Below are 19,405 nucleotides of genomic sequence, written 5' to 3' on the forward strand. Positions count from 1 at the left end.
TATATACCCGGCGGCACATGAGCTGTCGAACTAGTTGATTACTTCGTACTGCCGCCGGCGCTATTGTCAGTCTTTTTAAAAAAAATAATTAAAACGACGGGGTTCTAAGCGACGGCGACCGTACAGTGCTGGGAAAAAAATAACAGCAAAGAGCAAAATAACAGTAAACAGCGACGGCACTAGTGTGCAAAAATGAGCACTGTCAAAACAACAGCGACGACACTGTCAAAATAAGCGACGGCAGTTCTGTGCAAAATGAGCACATGAAAATAAACAAAGTAAAAACTCCTTGTTGCATTACATAGTCTTTCATCAAAACAACTACTTATGTCGGTATATCGTAGCAACAAAGTAAAATAAGTTCATATAACATATTTCAACAATTATTAAAGATCACATATGTAGAACATTAATAACTGCCTCCAATGAAAGGGTGAAGCAATCTTCCATAGCAATCCATAGCAATCTTCCATACTCCACAATTCAAACAAAGTTCCTACATAACAGTAAGATATGTGTTAATTCACAATAAACAAATAAATTCGGGTTGAACAATAAGATTTACAATAACATTAAAAAATCATACTTAGGATTTTGAGGGCACGTGGACTTATAATGACACGTAAGACCACACAGTCCACATTGACGTTTGCTTTTCTCATCAAAAGCTTCAGGTCGCCCATTTTTAGTGACATCAGGACCATTCTTACCGCGGCCTTTAACATTCTGTTTTGGTGCGCCTTTGGTGTTAACTTTAGCGGGATCACGAACAAGACCATGATCTTGATTAGGCTCAAATGCATCGTCGTTCACAAACTGTACCCCCGCACCAGGCTCATCCTCCTCAGTGTAATCATTATCTATTATGTCCCTCAGAGCCGCCTTCAACTTGTCGAATAAAAATGGTTTATGACATGCTTTATGAGTTGCTTCAGCAGATAAGATAGTCAACTCACTGTACCTAGCTCTGTCACCTGCACCTGCCCATCCCCACGCAAACAGATCGCTAGTGCGCTTCACGGGAAGTCCACCCCTTGCAACTTGGCTCAACCTCCGCAGCACTAAACACTTAGGTATCTCACGTAAGCGTAGCTGAATCAGAACATGAAGAATATGTTTGCAAGGAAGTCCTTTGCGATACATGCTTCTGCAACTGCACCTCACAGTTTCTTCGGAGTTACCTGGGGTGTACTCCACAGTGAATCTCATATCCCTATTTTCCTTCCATGTCAGTATGAATCTGTGAGTGTCTGCTCCTCTCAGTCTCTCAAGGACCTCAAGCTCCCGTGCCTTCTTCATATCTTCCTGCAAGATATAAAAGTTTGCCGCAGTGAACTCACGGGCAACTGATTTCTCAATATCTTTACACTCGTCCAATACTGGTACTGGAACTGTCTGTGAGTTTGTGTAATCGTCATGCGCCTCGTTCTCACGAAGACGAACTATGCAGTTCTCATAGTGCACAATCATATCAACAATAGTCATACCGGAGTCTAGATGCAAGTGAAGGCATGAATTCAGACTCTCACTTTGCTGGTTACTTCGCATACCTAAGAAAAACCCACCTGACAGATATGATGCAGCCCAAAGCCTTTTCTTCTTGTACATCCTACGTAACCATGTTTTTGTTTTATCCGACTGCCATTTGGCGCAAAGCGCTGCCCATCTCTCCTCAAATACCTTCTTTGAAGTGGCATAATAAAGTAGAGACCTGAACTCCTTTAGAGACTTATGATGAAGGTGTTTCTGCATGTTCTTCTCAATATGCCACGAGCAAAGACGATGCCAAACCTCCGAAAGTACCTTTCTTATGGCCTTAATCATAGCTGCATCTCCATCAGTAATTACTGACCTGGGCCTCTTCTGACAATGAGCCCTCAAAAATGTCTGAAGCAGCCAGACATATGTATCCTCCGTCTCGTCAGACACAAGAGCACAACCGAATACCGTGGTGCAACGGTGGTTGTTCAGACCGACAAAAGGTATAAATGGCATGCCATACCTATTCATCCTGTATGTGCTGTCGAAGACTGTCACATCACCGTAGTCAACATAGTCTCGACGTGATTGAGAATCACACCAGAATATGTTTTTCAACCTTCCTTCATCATCGACGGTGTGCTCAAAGAAGAAATCTGGATCTCTCTCTTTTCTGGTCATCATGATCCCAATGGCAGTGTCTGCATCACCTTGTGCAAGCAATTTCATTTTTTCTCTATAACACATGTTATAAAGCTTCTTCCTCCCAAAACCAGCCTTTGCATATGACCCGTACCTACTGACGAGTTGATCATAAATCATATGTTTCCTGATTCCAGCACCTGCCATGGTTAAGATCTCAGCTTTCTGATATTCTTTTATCTGATTATGAGACCGAAGAAACGTGACTTCATCCGGTCTAGCTAGAACGTGACTGTGATCATCATTGAAACTGCTGACATACCAAACGTCACGCTCTTTATCAAGTTTCAAAGTTATATGCGCATCGCAGAAGCAACGAGTCTCCCCTCTCAGTCTGCGGGTCCTGCCTTCCATTGTACAAAGTTTTGCCTGTCGTTTCCCAGCTCTCGCACACCGATACTTTCTCAAGCGCTTAGTTCCCTCAGGACCTTTCGAATATTTCAGTGAGTCCTTTCTTACGCTGAAACCACGCTCGTAAGCATACTGGTTATAGAAAATGTAAGCCTCTCCTAGTGACTTGAACGTCTTCCTCATGACCTTCCAGTGCATGTCCAATGATTCTTGCTGATATTCATCAAATCCGATGTCAAAATTAAACAGATCATCACCAACATACTCATCATTCCCGCTTGTACCATCTACATCTCCCTGTAAATTAATGCATTAAACCATTTATGTCAGTCAGTTATTATTTTAATATGTAATAATGTAGTTATGTAAGTTTGAAAACTTACTTTGCTGGAGCTGTCATCATGAGATGGATCAACGTGCGATTTGTCACTTTCATCGTCCACAATATTCCTCACAAAGTTCCTGTCCTCGTCCATCTGCGCGCATTGCAAAAAAACATGTAAGCGCTAATATGGTAATTATGTCATTTCTTCTCTGATTTTATTTATGACATACCCGGAGTGCACTTTGGGCAAATGAATCATCTATATCCATATCATCATCATCATCGCCATGTCGCTGCATGATGCAAAAAATTATGAAAATTTCCGTGCGGTCTACCATATTTATTGTTTTTATCAACCTTGATCACACTTACATTGCCACTATAAGATTCATCCAAACTCATGTAGTTCTCCTCAGCAGGTTCATCCATATTCAGTGACGAGGTTTCGTTGTCCTCGTCGTAATCATTGCCATCATAATCGCCCTCCTCCTCTAACTATACATAGTTAAAAAAAATTATACGATCAATCAAACACCGTGTAACATCATCCCTAAAACAATTATTTCATCAAGCACAATGTTGTCTCTAACCAACCTCTTGCACGGCAGCCAGGATTTCAGCCGGATCCATTTCTTCCGATGACGGTCTGAAGTTGCTGGCAGGCGGAGGCAGGTGTCGACGGCGTGAGGACGACGGTTGGTCGTAGCAGGCGTACTGCGCGGAGGGAGGCGGCGACGTAGATCGTGGGTGGGCGGCCATCTGGGGGACGGGAATGGAATGCGGCGGCAGCGGCAACGGAGCCTAGGCAGGCGCGGCGGCAGCGGTAACGGCGCCGGGGCACGCGCGGCGGCCTGTTTGGGCGGCGGCCCGGGCGACGGCGACTTAGCGCAGACGGGGGCCGACGTGGAGACGGCGTGGATGCGTTAGGGTTTTGAGTTGTGTCTTTTTTTTTTCTCCAACAACTGTCGACGCCAACGTCGAGACGTGCGGGCGTACGACGACGACGTACGGCGATGGGTGCGGGTACGCGGGCGGGCGTATGTACAGCGACGGGTGCGGCATACACGGGCGGGCGTACATACAGCGACGGGTGCGGCATACGCGGGCGGGCGTACGTACAGCGACGGGTGCGGCATACACGGGCGGGCGTACATACAGCGACGGGTGCGGCATACGCGGGCGGGCGTATGCCGTCGCGCGCGGACGCACAGCGTCGGGTGGGTATTCCTATACCTAATGTAAAATTACCATACTATCCACTATACGTTTTAAGGATGTTGTACCGAAGCACTCCCTTATATGTTTTTTTAGACACGGACCCATTATGTGTGGACTGGTATAAAGCTTGCTTGTTTAGCCCATCGGCCCATCAGGGCGTAGCCGCTCCAGACCCCCATCTGTGAAGCCAGTAGCCACGATCAGTTTCGATTCCGTTTCTAAAATACCTGGGGCGACGACTGCACAGCAACATCGAGCAGTCGCCGCCGTATCGATCCTTCTCCGGCGTCGTCGCAGGCCTCTCCAACGTCCGCTCGAAGTCGTCTCAGCCAACCGCACCATCCGTCCTCTCCGTTGGTGGTTCCTTGCTTCACGGTTCACGCTGCTGCAGACTGCACCACCACCGCATATACAGCCCGAGCACAAGGTAAGTCTACATGTCCTCACAATTCAATCTAGGCCTCGTCTGATTTCTTCATGGGTAGCATGTCCCGGCAACCTCAATCGTAAAGTTAAGCGCTTTGATTTGGCCTAAAAGTCCCATGATCTGTAAACCTAATTTTTTTTCATCTTATGCCACACGTATGTAATATCGACACAGGCAATAAGGTAGCTGATATTTTCAAATAAATTGGTTGAATTCCTTTAAACTTATTCGTTACTGTGTCAAAGAATAATTTCTTTTTTCCATGTTGATCTTGTCAAATTTTCATTTCAGAAAACTGCCATAAAAGATGAACTCAAAGAAGAAGATTATTATTGCTAGTCTACCGGATGATTTGATAGTGGAAATCCTCTCTCAAGTGCCCTTCAAGTCTTTTTGCCGCTTCAAATGTGTCTGCAAGGCCTGGCTTGCCTTCTCCTCTGATCCTTACTACCATCAAAAGCTGCCAAAAAAATCCACTGGACTTTTGTACCATGGCCAATACGGGTCATTTATCCATCTTATTAGCATGTCCGGAAACGGTGAGGCAATCGATGGAGCACTTAGGTTCATTCCACAGTACAAGAAATTAGAACTAGTGGACTGCTGCAATGGCCTAGTCCTTTGCCGGTACAAGAGTTGGTTTACTTCGCAAGGTACTCGCCGCTTCATTGTGTGCAACCCGGCAACAGAAGAGTGGATGGAGCTTCCTGTTCTTAATATTCCATATGGCCCACATGTCTCCAGCTATACAGCCTTTTTGGCTTACGATCCATCATGGTCGGCGCAGTTCTATGTGTTCAACTTTCAACAGAAGCTCGTTAATACTTCACGTGTTGTCAACAAGCTTGAGGTGTTCTCTCCTGACCTATCCACGTGGCTTGTGGATGATACATGGAGTGGGAATCAAAGTATATTTGTCAATGAACGACACAATTTTACAAAGGGAGTGTTGCATGTGCAGACCATGTGTGATGAGATTGTTGTGTTTGAAGGCTTGGAGGCAATGAGTTTTGGCAAGTCGCCCTATCATCACACTATCAAGCTACCGGGTGACTGTCGGGATGGTTGCTTTGGCCAATCAGCAGGGTTCTTGCAGTGTGCGTTTCCAGAGAAGGATGGTGGTGCAATTGTAGTTTTCAGCCTCGATGCTCATCGTCCTTGCAAGTGGTCTATAAAGCATCGTCTTTGCATGAGAGATGTGTTTGGAACAGACAACTCCCTTCTCAAGGGAGAGTATTTGTCCTGGTTACATGATTATTCGATTGTTGCTCTTGACTTGGAAAGGGAGGTTCTCGTCCTCTTCCGTAAGGAGACAAATAATCTTTTGTCATACAACATTGGCACCGGGAAACTTAGTGAGATTAAAGATGGTCAGCTTGATGAGCAATGGGACTGCTATTGTTATGCGGCATGCTACTCAAAGGTTCCAGGGCTGAGCCGTTTATTTCATGTAACTGAACAGTAATATTTCTTGTGTGCATATTCTTTTTCCTATAATTGCCGTGGATGCATGCATGTGTTTCTTCTCTGTCAGATGCACATAGAAAAACTTGCTAGTGATATTCAGTTGTGACACCTATGGCCAATTTTGCGCATATTTGAGATTATTTTCCACTATGCAGAATTATGATTTTTAGAAAAATCTGCTAGCTTTTTATTGATCAATAGAGATTATTACAGAGATGCCCGCACCGTTGAGGGGGAGCCCAACCAAATGTGGCGACCAAAACCAAGATTAAACCTAGTGAGATTGTGATCATCCTCATCTGAGCGTCTACTTTTATAAATAAAGTTGCGGCTAGAGAAGCCAACTTTTCTTGTTGTAATAATCTCCCCTATCTCGGCCACCTCTCCATGTACTACCACTAGAGCACCCACTACTTTTCAAAAAAAGAAAAAAACTAGAGCACCCACTAACGTGACTTATTCTTGCTCGAGGTTCCTAACACATCCTCCAAGTCTAGTGCAAGTTCTTTAAACAAGGGCAGACGAGGCCGTGGGTGAACGTTCTCGGCATGTTCTTTGTAGAAGTGACCGAGCATACCACACCAATCCCATAATCTCTCAAACTTTACGAAGGAAATCTCGCGCTTCACACCCCTCTTGATTGACACAATAAAATCTTTAGTATTTTGCGCACATCAAGTCTAAGTGTCTAACTCGAACTTTGAAAAAATTTCCGTGAAAATAAAACAACGCCGGTTCAGAGGCAACCCCCCCCCCCTCGAAGCCAAAGATTTGATCGCACCACGTTAACCATCATGTAAGTCATGGATCCAGATCCAAATGTCTAGGTAGTTCAGCTATTGTGGACTGTTTTTCAAAACTGTCATAAGATGCAAGCAGAACCGAGTTTCTCGGAAGTTCCGTTTCCCTCCAATTGTAACATTCTCCTAATCTCCAATACAAGCAAACTACATCACGAACAAATTCTCTTCCAAGATGTGGATCTTCATGTCACTTGCCAGATCCCATGTGGTTCTCATGTTCTTAACCAGAAACTACTAAACTGCTTGTCAATATGAACCCGACGATTGTTATCCAATGAAGATCCTCCTCGTTGGCGGTCCTTCTTCCTCAAAAACCACGTCGGCGAGGTCCTCCTCATGCAACCCTAGATCCTTCATCAATGGCTCTAGGTTGTCCTGTCCCGCCACGCCTGAAGTCGTGCCCTTATCACCAGATGCCATCGAAATCAGAAGAGAGAAGTGCATATTTCAAGCCCCAACTCTTGCCTAGTCTAATTTACAACCCCCAACTCCAATATCGTCTACATTACAACCCCAAACTCTTACAATCGGCCGGGATTCAACCCTCTATTTCAGTTGACCAGTTTGACCCAGTTGGTCGGGTTTGACCTGTTGACCATTTAGTCAGCATGTCCAGTCAGCAAGCCACGTCAGAAAAAAAATCAACATTTTCAGAAAAAGTTGGAAAATTTTCTGTAAAATAAAATTCAGAAAAAAATTAAATCAACGAAATTAAATAAAATCGAAAATTAAGTAAACTAAAAACATCTGCCGAATCAGAAAAATTCAAAATTCTGTAAAACAATTAAGGTTGTTTTCTGGAAGTTCTGATTTTTTTCAAAATTCAGGAAAATAAAAAACAATTTCAGGAATATTTTCTGAAAAATATGAGAATTTTTTTCAAAATTCTGAAATTTGAAAAATGAAAAACTTTTCCAGATCCTTAGTATTGTTTTCTTGATTTTACGGTATTTTTAATTTTTCTATGTTTTGATTGTTCATATTTTTCAGTTTTCATAAAATATATATTTTGCTCGCTGGATGGTCAACGGGTCAAAACCAGTCAATGGGGAGGGGAGGGTTGAATCGTGGTCGGTTTGAAGAGTTCTAGGTTGTAACATAGACGGTATTGGAGTTGGGGGTTATAAATTGGACCAAGGCAAGAGTTGGGCGGTCGAAATTTGCATTTCTCTCAAACCAGAAAGAGCCGATCTAGAAAAGGCCAAGCCTTGCTAAAACCTCTATATCCTGGATCCCCGCAGTCATTCACCAAGGCCGGTGGTGGTGCGAGACCACCCCGTAGTCAGCCTGGGTAGAACTAGCAGAGGGAGAAGCCGGATTAGGATGAAGATAAACTCGACACACCAGCACGAGAAGCAAAACCCTAGCTTGCGGGAAGTTGAGAATCACCTTTTTTTAGGGTAGTTGAACTTCACGTACATGGTTGGTGCGTGCAGAATTAGGTTTTTTTTCTTTGAGCAACCCGCGTGCAGAATTAGTAGGGACTCTTTTTGTAGTGTTTGCAGAATTAGTAGGCTGGCACAGAGGGAAAGATTGGCCCATCAGTCCATCACCGTAAAAAAAATCGGTAAGGGGTCCATCACTGTATATAAGCGGCCAAGCTCCAAACCAATCAGTCTTTTATTCGGTTTCCAAGTTTTAGGTCACGACGACTGCCGCCGCCTGCTCCGTTACCCGTATCGATCCCTCTTCTCCGCCGTCGCCGCGGGGCTGTCCACTGTGCCGAGTCAGCTTCTACCGCCCACCTGCCGATCGACGGCGACCGCGTCCACGAAGAAGTCGTCTCTGCCAACCGCGGGATCCGTCCTCTCTGTCTGTGGTTCACAGAACCACAGTTGACGCTGCTACAGGCAAGTGTACGTACATGCATGTCAGCATAACTCAGTTTAGGCCTGGCCTCATCGATTTGGTTCGCACACAGTACCAAGGAGAGTCATGCGGAGTGCAACATGGGTGCCGCCAATCCAAGGTTGTGTCAAGATCAATGTTGACGGAGCAGTGGCCGTGAGGAGGAAGCATGGTTCTGTGGGAGCGATCAGTAGAGATCAACATGGCAACTTTTGGGGGGCTTCGGCCATTGTGTTTAAGCATATCACAGAGCCTCAAACGCTGGAAGCCTAGCTATAAGGGAGGCTCTCTCGTTGGCGGATGATCTATATGCACGAGCTATACATGTTGCTTCGGACTGCAAGGTGGTTGTCGACGAGCTGCATCACGGCAAGCTAGCTACTTATGGAGCTGTCCTTCGGGAGATATTGGAACACTCTTCTAGTTTTTTAACTTGCAACATAGGTCATGAACTTAGGAGCTCAAACTATGAAGCTCACAATCTAGTGAAACATTCTCTCTCCCTCGCGGTTGGCCGCCATGTGTGGTTAGTCCAGCCGGAGATCTTCATTTTGTCCCTGTAAACATTGTGATGGGTTAATAAAGTTTCGCGAGATTGTCTCAAAAAAAAAATACTAGTGGAGGTAGATTGTTAAGAGCCCGCGGAGATACACTTTATTTAATTAGTACAATACATGCATGTTTCTGAACCATTTATTCCTGTAATTTTGCATACTACATTTAGTCTGCATCTTAGTTTTGCTAGTAACTGCTTTTGTTACAAATAAATAACCTTTCACCAGATAAATAACCACTCACAAACATGTGTTTTTCTTTGACTGCGGCAAACAAACGTATAAGGTAACTAATCCATGAGTCTATGCTGACTAGTCCAAGGTGAGAAGTCCATAGTCTACGGTGCACCACACCACTTCAGCATGCATGCAGGGGCCTTTGGTTAGTTATTATGCCTCGTTTAGACTTCGACTCCTTTATTTATTGCCTTCATTGTTGACTTTGGCTTTTTATTTTGCCTCCTCATTTGACTTGTTGATTATGATAATTTGCTTGGACTTCTACTAACTGTCTTCGCCTTATTCATTGAGTTGGACTTTTGTTGAACATCTTGGACCATGTTGACAGGTTTGGAATTTTGTTAACTAGCCATGTAGGACTAGTAGACCCCCGAGTAGGATTATTTATTTTCCATCAACATCAATATTATATAGTTTGCATCATTCCAGCATAACCTGAAAGTTATGGTCAAAATAGAACACAACAACATGACATACACAAACTAGAGAATAAGAGTTCACATCTTCGCTTTTGATAGTTTAGTAGGGTTGCGTTTTACAATCAGCTGCAGGATAGGTGGAATGTAATAAGCAACAATTACACCATTTGTGTAATAGGATTCTGGCATTTACTATTGCGTTGAGGATATATTTAAAACTACACACCCGATTGAAAGAGGTTTGACTTTTTATCGGGCTTGTAGAGATATCAAGCATTTTATTGTGGTACTAGACATCCAAAGAATACATTAATTTTTTGAATCTACAAAGTTATATTGTACATTTACTATGAGATTGCTATGTTAGATATTTCATTTATATGAGTGATCTGTATCAAAATTAATTGGCTCCCATTGTATTTAATGAAAGATACTTAAACCAAGCATAGAGTTTCAACATTTATCATGACTGTAGGAAAAGAGATATCGAACAATTAATTTGATATTGGGCATAGAAGAATCCACACATTTACTCTTGCATTAGACATATATATGGAGATTTGAACATTTATTAAGGTGTTGCTAGACAACAAACATTGCAGCCATCACATACCTACATATATCGCCATTCACCAATTCCATATGCAATCCTCCAGAACTCACAAAAGGCATTATCCAAGATGGCCTCTAAAGAAGGGAAGCTTCTCCTCGTATGCATTGTAGTCATTTTAGTGATGCATAGTTTTGAATCAACCTTTGCAGAGCAAGACTGGGAAACTATAAAGGCTAGGGTATTCTCAGTTTGTAGGCCAGCAATTCGTAAAGGCCACAAAGGTTCGGGGAAATCATTTACTGAATGTTGTGAAGCCATGGCGAAGGAGGACATCGATGGTATCTGCAAACATCTTGATGAGGCAGACGAGCATGATATCGATCCTAAGAAACTAGTCCATGTGGCAAGAGAGTGCGGCCATAAGCTTGCGAGTACTGAACATTGTGGAAGTAAGTGAAATTACATATTTATTGTTCGCTTTCACATTTTATGTCTTACATTTTTGCAATTTGTTTTATGACATTGTCCTTTAACATGTGTAGCTTACAAAATACCGCCACCACCCATCGTCACCAGCGGAGGCCAGCAATAAGCATGTGTTTCAAGTGACAAGGGGCCATATGTAACTCGGTGAAAAGAAGTAATAAATCTGGAATGTGTTTCATTGTTGATATTAAGTCATGAGAAACTTCTGTTATGCCTATTCAAAAATATTAAAATTGGCTGAGACCATCCAATCGTGGTTCCAAGTTCTTCTTTGTAGGGTTATGTTCCAAGTTATTTCCTTATTAAATATGGTTTGGCTGAATTCATCCTGTATCGACTATTTTGAGGTTCCGCGACTTTGTGGCTAGCTAAGAGCGAAATTCTAAAAGATATCAAAGTGTAGTAGGACCATCATAAATTGCGAATTGTTCCCGTACTTCCAATGAATATAGTCAAAAGCTATTTTGAGTAGGAGACCGAACATACTATGTGTAGCGGTACTTGCAAAAACTCTTATATTCGTGTCAAAAGTGAAAGCATTGAACGTTATTCCTCAGGCACATGCCCAAAGCCCTTTGGTCAGGAGTGTGGTGATTTGGATGTAGGTTTACTGGGAGCCTTTAATTTAAAACAAAAAAAGGATTTTTAAGACTTTTGTTGAAAACCCCTTCACATATCTCTATCTTTATCTCTATCTCTAATACTATAATGCACCGTTTTAAACATGGATTTGCACACCATCGGTGCCTGCAAAACCAAGTTTGAATCCGTGAATTCCGAATCCTTGGTTCCTTAGATCGAATGGACAATACTCTCTGTTGTAGCTCATTCGTCCAGATTTTTTGCGCCAAAGCTAGTGGCTGCGTGTTCTCATGGCCACACCTTTTGGGTAAAGCTCGTTGTCCTTTCCCTTTTTCCAACAAGTATATGCCATGCAACTTGGTATATATATCTTGATTTTTTTTCCTAAGTTGGTGTATGATACCAAACCATTTTTTAATCCGAATGGTTTGATAGTTTTATTTAGAGTAAACTCCAATTTTTATCCTTTCTTTTGGCATTTTTGACAGAAATTACACCATTTTAAACACATCCATTTTGCCTTATTTAAAAAAGCTCGTGTCACATTTTGTCCCCTCTAATTTTCGAGAAGTTGGTCCCACCTTCCAAGGCACATGTGGCGCGCCACGTTGATGTTTTGTCCTCTCCACAATAAGTTTCTCCATGTGCTCGCCCACCAGCTCGGTTGGGCTCCACGCCCCCGCCTGATCTTGCATTGCATGCCTCTCCCGCACTCCGTGGTGGTGTGATACGTCTCCAACGTATCTATAATTTTTGATTACTCCATGCTACTTTGTCTACTGTTTTGGACTATATTGGACTTTATATTCAAATTTTATATTATTTTTGGGACTAACCTATTAACCGGAGGCCCAGCCCAGAATTGTTGTTTTTTTGCCTATTTCAGTACTTCGAAGAAACAGAATATCAACCGGAGTCCAAACGGAATAAAACCTTCGGGAATGTGATTTTCTCACCGAACGTGATCCAGGAGACTTGGACCCTACTCCAAGAAGTGCCAGAGGCGGTCACGAGGGTGGAGTGCGCCCCCCCTGGGCACACCCTCCTGGGCGCGTCCCCCTGCCTCGTGGGCCCCCTGTTGCTCCACCGACGTACTCCTTCCTCCTATATATACCTACGTACCCCCGTCAGATCAGATACGGAGCCAAAAACCTAATTCCACCGCCGCAACCTTCTGTATCAGCGAGATCCCATCTTGGGGCCTGTTTCGGAGCTCCGCCAGAGAGGGCATACACCACAGAGGGCTTCTACATCAACACCATAGCCTCTCCGATGAAGTGTAAGTAGTTTACTTCAGACCTTCGGGTCCATAATTTTTAGCTAGATGGCTTCTTCTCTCTTTTTGGATCTCAATACACTGTTCTCCCCCTCTCTTGTGGAGATCTATTCGATGTAATCTTCTTTTTGCGGTGTGTTTGTTGAGAACGATGAATTGTGGGTTTATGATCCAGCTTATCTATGAACAATATTTGATTCTTCTCTGAATTCTTTTATGTATGATTGAGTTATCTTTACAAGTCTCTTTGAATTATCCGTTTGGTTTGGACAACTAGATTGGTAGTTCTTGCAATAGGAGAAGTGTTTAGCTTTGGGTTCAATCTTGCGGTGTCCTTACCCAGTGACAGAAAGGGTTGCAAGGCACGTATTGTATTGTTGCCATCGAGGATAACAAGATGGTTTTTTTATCATATTGCATGAATTTATCCCTCTACGTCATGTCATCTTGCTTAAAGCGTTACTCTGTTTTACTTAATACTCTAGATGCATGCTGGATAGCGGTCGATGAGTGGAGTAATAGTAGTAGATGCAGAATCGTTTCGATCTACTTGTCTTGGACGTGATGCCTATATACATGATCATACCTAGATAATCTCATAATTATTCGCTTTTCTATCAATTGCTCAACAGTAATTTGTTCATCCACCGTAGAATACTTATGCTCTTGAGAGAAGCTACTAGTGAAACCTATGGCCCCGGGGTCTATTCTTATCATATCAATCTCCATTACTTTATTTACTTGCTTTGTTTTTACTTTGCCTTTTACTTTTTACTTTGCATCTCTATATCAAAAATACCAAAAATATTATTTATCATCTCTATCAGATCTCACCCTCGTAAGTGACCGTGAAGGGATTGACAACCCCTAATCGCGTTGGTTGCGAGTAGCTATCGTTTTGTGTAGGTACGAGGGACTTGTGCGTGATCTCCTACTGGATTGATACCTTCGTTCTCAAAAACTGAGGGAAATACTTAAGCTACTTTACTGCATCATCCTCTCCTCTTCGGGGAAATCCAACGCAGTGCTCAAGAGGTAGCAAGAAGAATTTCTGGCGCCGTTGCCGGGGAGTTCGCGCAAAAGTCAACTATACCAAGTACCCATCACAATCCCTATCTCTCGCATTACATTATTTGCCTCTCGTTTTCCTCTCCCCCACTTCACCCTTGCCGTTTTATTCGCCCTCTCTTTCCCAATCTCCTCCTCTCTTTCTCTTTTGCCTTTTTCTCGTTTGCCTTTGCTTGTGTGTTGGATTACTTGTTGCCATGGCACAAGATAATACCAAATTGTGTGATTTCTCGAATACCAATAATAATGATTTCCTTAGTACTCCGATTGCTCCTCTTAATAATGATGAGTCTTGTGAAATCAATACCGCTTTGCTGAATCTTGTTATGAAAGATCAATTCACCGGCCTTCCTAGTGAAGATGCCGCTACTCATCTAAACAATTTTGTTGATTTGTGTGATATGCAAAAGAAGAAAGATACGGATAACAATATTGTCAAATTGAAGTTATTTCCGTTTTCACTTAGAGATCGTGCTAAAATTTGGTTTTCGTCTTTGCCTAAAAATAGTATTGATTCTTGGAACAAGTGAAAAGATGCTTTTATCTCTAAATATTTTCCTCCCGCTAAGATCATCACTCTTAGGAACAATATTATGAATTTTAAACAACTTGATCATGAGCATGTTGCCCAATCTGGGGAAAGAATGAAATTGATGCTTCGCAATTTCCCTACTCATGGTTTGAATTTATGGATGATTATACAAAATTTTTATGCCGGATTAAATTTTGCTTCTATAAATCTTTTAGATTCGGCCGCGGGAGGCACGTTTATGGAAATTACGTTAGGAGATGCTACAAAATTGCTTGACAATATTATGGCTAATTATTCTCAATGGCATACCGAAATAACTTCTAGTAAAAAAGTGCATGCTATAGAAGAAATCAATGTTTTGAGTGAAAAGATGGATGAATTTATGAAGATGTTTGCTACTAAAAATACTTCTCTTGATCCCAATGATATGCCTTTATCTACTTTGATTGATAATAATAATGAATCTATGGATGTGAATTTTGTTGGAAGGAATAGTTTTGGAAATAACGCGCATAGGGGGAATTTTAATCCTAGGCCTTATCCTAGTAATCCTTCTAATAATTATGGAAATTCCTACAACAACTCTTATGGAAATTTTAATACGATGCCCTCTGAATTTGAGAGTAGTGTTAAAGAGTTTATGAATTCACAAAAGAATGTTAATGCTTTGCTTGAAGAAAAATTGCTTAAGGTTGATGATTTGGCTAGGAACGTTGATAGAATTTCTCTTGAAATTGATTCTTTAAAGCTTAGATCTATTCCTCCTAAGCATGATATCAATGAGTCTCTCAAAGCTATGAGAATTTCCATTGATGAATGCAAGGGAAGAACCGCTAGGATGCGTGCTTCCAAAGATGCCTTTATTAAAGTGTGTTCTTCCGATTCCTATGAAAATCAAGATGAAGATCTAAAAGTTATTGATGTGTCCCCTATTAAATCCTTGTTTTGCAATATGAATCTTGATAAAACTGAATATGATCTTCCTTTACCTAGAAGGCGTCCTAAGAATTCTGAGTTTCTAGATCTTGATGATGAAATTGATGAAAGTGGGATTGAAAGAAATAAAAATCTTGATGTTGCTAAACCCACTATTTTGGATCTCAAAGAATTTAATTATGAAAATTGCTCTTTGATTGGTTGTATTTCCTTGTTGCAATCCGTGTTAGATTCTCCTCATGCTTATAGTCAAAATAAGGCCTTTACTGAACACATTGTTGATGCCTTGATGCAATCTTATGAAGAAAAACTTGAGTTGAAAGTTTCTATCCCTAGAAAACTCTATGATGAGTGGGAACCTACTATCAAAATTAAAATTAAAGATGATGTGTTTCATGCCTTGTGTGATTTGGGTGCTAGTGTCTCCACTATTCCCAAAACTTTGTGTGATTTGCTAGATTTCCGTGACTTTGAAGATTGCTCTCTAAACTTGCATCTTGCGGATTCCACTATTAAAAAGCCTATGGGAAAAATTAATGATGTTCTTATTGTTGCCAATAGGAATTATGTGCCCGTAGATTTTATCGTTCTTGATATAGATTGCAATCCTTCATGTCCTATTATTCTTGGTAGACCTTTTCTTAGAACCATTGGTGCGGTTATTGATATGAAGGAAGGGAATATTAGATTCCAATTTCCCTTGAGAAAGTGTATGGAGCACTTCCCTGGAAAGAAAATAAAACTACCATATGAATCTATCATGAGAGCCACCTATGGATTGCCTACCAAAGATGGGAAAACTTAGATCTATCTTCGCTTTTATGCCTAGCTAGGGGCGTTAAACGATAGCGCTTGTTGGGAGGCAACCCAATTTTATTTTGTGTTATTTGTTTTTGTTCCTGTTTAGTGTTAAATTTTGTTTCTACTTTCTGTTTAGATGTGGTTTTATGTTTCAATTAGTGTTTGTGCCAAGTAGAACCTATAGGATAAGCTATTATGACAGTTGATTTGATTCTGCTGAAAAACAGAAACTTTGCGCTCACGAGAAAAAATTCAATAAATCACAGGAACGTGATTTTGCATTGGTTCTTTTTGCTGCCGATCAATAAACAAATGGTACAGTACGTCCTATTTTGGTAGAATTTTTTAGAGTTGCAGAAGTTTGCGTTAGTTACAGATTGCTACAGACTGTTCTGTTTTTGACAGATTCTGTTTTTCGTGTGTTGTTTGCTTATTTCAATGCATCTATGGCTAATAAATTAGTTTATAAACCATAAGGAAGTTGGAATACAGTAGGTTTAACACCATTATAAATAAATAATGAGTTCATTACAGTACCTTGAAGTAGTATTTTGTTTTCTTTCACTAACGGAGCTCACGAGATTTCTATTGAGTTTTGTGTTGTGAAGTTTTCAAGTTTTGGGTGAATTCTTTTGATGGATTATGGAACAAAGAGTGACAACAGCCTAAGCTTGGGGACGCCCATGGCACCCCCAAGATAATCCAAGGACACCAAAAAGTCAAAGCTTGGGGATGCCCCAGAAGGCATCCCCTCTTTCGTCTACTTCCATCGGTAATTTACTTGGAGCTATATTTTTATTCACCACATGATATGTGTTTTGCTTGGAGCGTCTTTATTATTTGTGTCTTTGCTTGTTAGTTTGCCACAATCATCCTTGCTGTACACACCTTTTGAGAGAGTCATACATGATTTAGAATTTGCTAGAATACTCTTTGTGCTTCACTTAAATCTTTTGAGCTTGATAGTTTTGCTCATAGTGCTTCACTTATATCTTTTGAGCGTAATAATTTTTGCTCTAGTGCTTCACTTAGATTTTTCAGAGCATGGTGGTGGATTTGTTTTAAAGAAACTATTGATCTCTCATGCTTCACTTAGATTATTTTGAGAGTCGTTAATAGCATGGTAAGTGCTTAATGTTAATATACTTGGTATTCAAGATTTGTGAAACTTTCTTTTGAGTGCGGTGAATACTAAGATAAGTTTGATGCTTGATAATTGTTTTGAGATATGGAGGTGATAATATTAAAGAAATGCTAGTAGGGGTAATTATGAATTTAAAGAATGCTTGCGTTGAAGTTTGTGATTCCCGTAGCATGCACGTATGGCGAACCGCTTGTGATGAAGTCAGAGCACAATTTTATTTATTGATTGTCTTCCTTATGAGTGGAAGTCGGGGACGAGCGATGGTCTTTTCCTCCCAATCTATCCCCCTAGGAGTATGCGTTTAATGCTTTGGTTTTTGATGACTTCTAAATTTTTGCAACAAGTGGATGAGTTCTTTTTATTAATGTTGAGTCCATGGATTATACGCACTCTCACCCTTCCACCATTGCTAGCCTCTCTAATACTGCGCACTTTTCGCCGGTATCATACACCCACCATATACCTTCCTCAAAACAGCCACCATACCTACCTATAATGGCATTTCCATAGCCATTCCGAGATATATTGCCATGCAACTTTCCACCGTTCCATTCATATGACACACATTACTTTTGTCATATTGCTTTTTGCATGAACATGTAGTTGACATTGTATTTGTGGCAAGGCCACCTTCATAATTTTCATACATGTCGCTCTTGATTCATTGCATATCCCGGTACACCGCCGGAGGCATTCATATAGAGTCATATCTTGTTCTAAGTATCTAGTTGTAATTGTTGAGTTGTAAGAAAAATAAAAGTGTGATGATCATCATTATTAGAGCATTGTCCCAGTGAGGAAAGGATGATGGAGACTATGATTCCCCCATAAGTCGGGATGAGACTCTGGACTTTATGAAATATATATATATATATAAAGTGGCCAAAAAAGGGGAAAAAATAAAAAAATAGAAAGGCCACACTTGTGCTTCAAAATTAAGCACCATGATCTTCATGATAGAGAGTCTCATATGTTATCACTTTCATATACTAGTAGGAATTTTTCATTATAGAACTTGGCTTGTATATTCCAATGATGGGCTTCCTCAAAAGTGCCCTAGGTCTTCGTGAGCAAGCAAGTTGGATGCACACCCACTTAGTTTCTTTTGTTGAGCTTTCATATACTTATAGCTCTAGTGCATCCGTTGCATGGCAATCCCTACTCACTCACATTGATATCTATTGATGGGAATCTCCATAGCCCATTGATACGCCTAGTTGATGTGAGACTATCTTCTCCTTTTTTGTCTTCTCCACAACCACCATTGTATTCCACCTATAGTGCTATGTCCATGGCTCACGCTCATGTATTGAGTGAAAGTTGAAAAAGTTTGAGATTTCTGAAGTATGAAACAATTGCTTGGCTCATCATCGGGGTTGTGCATGATTAAATACTTTGTGTGATGAAGATAGAGCATAGCCAGACTATATGATTTTGTAGGGATAACTTTCTTTAACCATGATATTTTGAGAAGACATGATTGCTTTGATTAGTATGCTTGAAGTATTATTATTTTTATGTCAATATGAACTTTTGTCTTGAATCTTTCGGATCTGAATATTCATGTCACAATTAAGAAGATTTGCATTGAAATTATGCCAAAGTATCACTCCGCATCAAAAATTCTTTTTTATCATTTACCAACTCGAGGACGAGCAGGAATTAAGTTTGGGCATGCTTGATACGTCTCCAACGTATCTATAATTTTTGATTACTCCATGCTACTTTGTCTACTGTTTAGGACTATATTGGGCTTTATTTTCCACTTTTATATTATTTTTGGGACTAACCTATTAACCGGAGGCCCAGCCCAGAATTGTTGTTTTTTTGCCTATTTCAGTATTTCGAAGAAACATAATGTCAAACGGAGTCCAAACGGAATAAAACCTTCGGGAACGTGATTTTCTCACCGAACATGATCCAGGAGACTTGGACCCTACTCCAAGAAGTGCCAGAGGCGGTCACGAGGGTGGAGGCCCCCCCTGGGTGCGCCCCCCTGCCTCATGGGCCCCCTGTTTCTCCACCGACGTAATCCTTCCTCCTATATATACCTACGTACCCCCGTCAGATCAAATACGGAGCCAAAAACCTAATTGCACCACCGCAACCTTCTGTATCCGCGAGATCCCATCTTGGCACCTGTTCCGGAGCTCCGCCGGAGAGGGCATCCACCACGGAGGGCTTCTACATCAAC

At 41.4% G+C, this 19,405-nt stretch overlaps 2 protein-coding genes across 2 annotated transcripts; one reads left to right on the forward strand and one right to left on the reverse strand.

Annotated features, from left to right (window-relative positions):
* Positions 1-202: 202 nt before the first annotated feature.
* LOC123081927 (protein FAR-RED IMPAIRED RESPONSE 1-like) lies at positions 203-3,616 on the reverse strand. Its single transcript, XM_044504429.1, has 8 exons — positions 3,452-3,616; positions 3,230-3,352; positions 3,088-3,150; positions 2,916-3,008; positions 1,804-2,829; positions 1,182-1,305; positions 711-980; positions 203-246 (listed from the first exon to the last, which is right to left on the reverse strand). The coding sequence occupies exons 1-8, from the start codon at positions 3,614-3,616 to the stop codon at positions 203-205; spliced, it is 1,908 nt and encodes a 635-aa protein (XP_044360364.1).
* Positions 3,617-10,494: 6,878 nt separating this feature from the next.
* On the forward strand, positions 10,495-11,057 carry LOC123099123 (uncharacterized). Its single transcript, XM_044521270.1, has 2 exons — positions 10,495-10,835; positions 10,929-11,057. The coding sequence occupies exons 1-2, from the start codon at positions 10,514-10,516 to the stop codon at positions 10,976-10,978; spliced, it is 372 nt and encodes a 123-aa protein (XP_044377205.1). The 5' UTR covers positions 10,495-10,513; the 3' UTR covers positions 10,979-11,057.
* The last annotated feature ends 8,348 nt before the right edge of the window (positions 11,058-19,405 follow it).

The sequence above is a fragment of the Triticum aestivum genome, chromosome 1B (assembly GCF_018294505.1).
Source record: "Triticum aestivum cultivar Chinese Spring chromosome 1B, IWGSC CS RefSeq v2.1, whole genome shotgun sequence".
In the NCBI taxonomy this organism is placed as follows: domain Eukaryota; kingdom Viridiplantae; phylum Streptophyta; class Magnoliopsida; order Poales; family Poaceae; genus Triticum; species Triticum aestivum.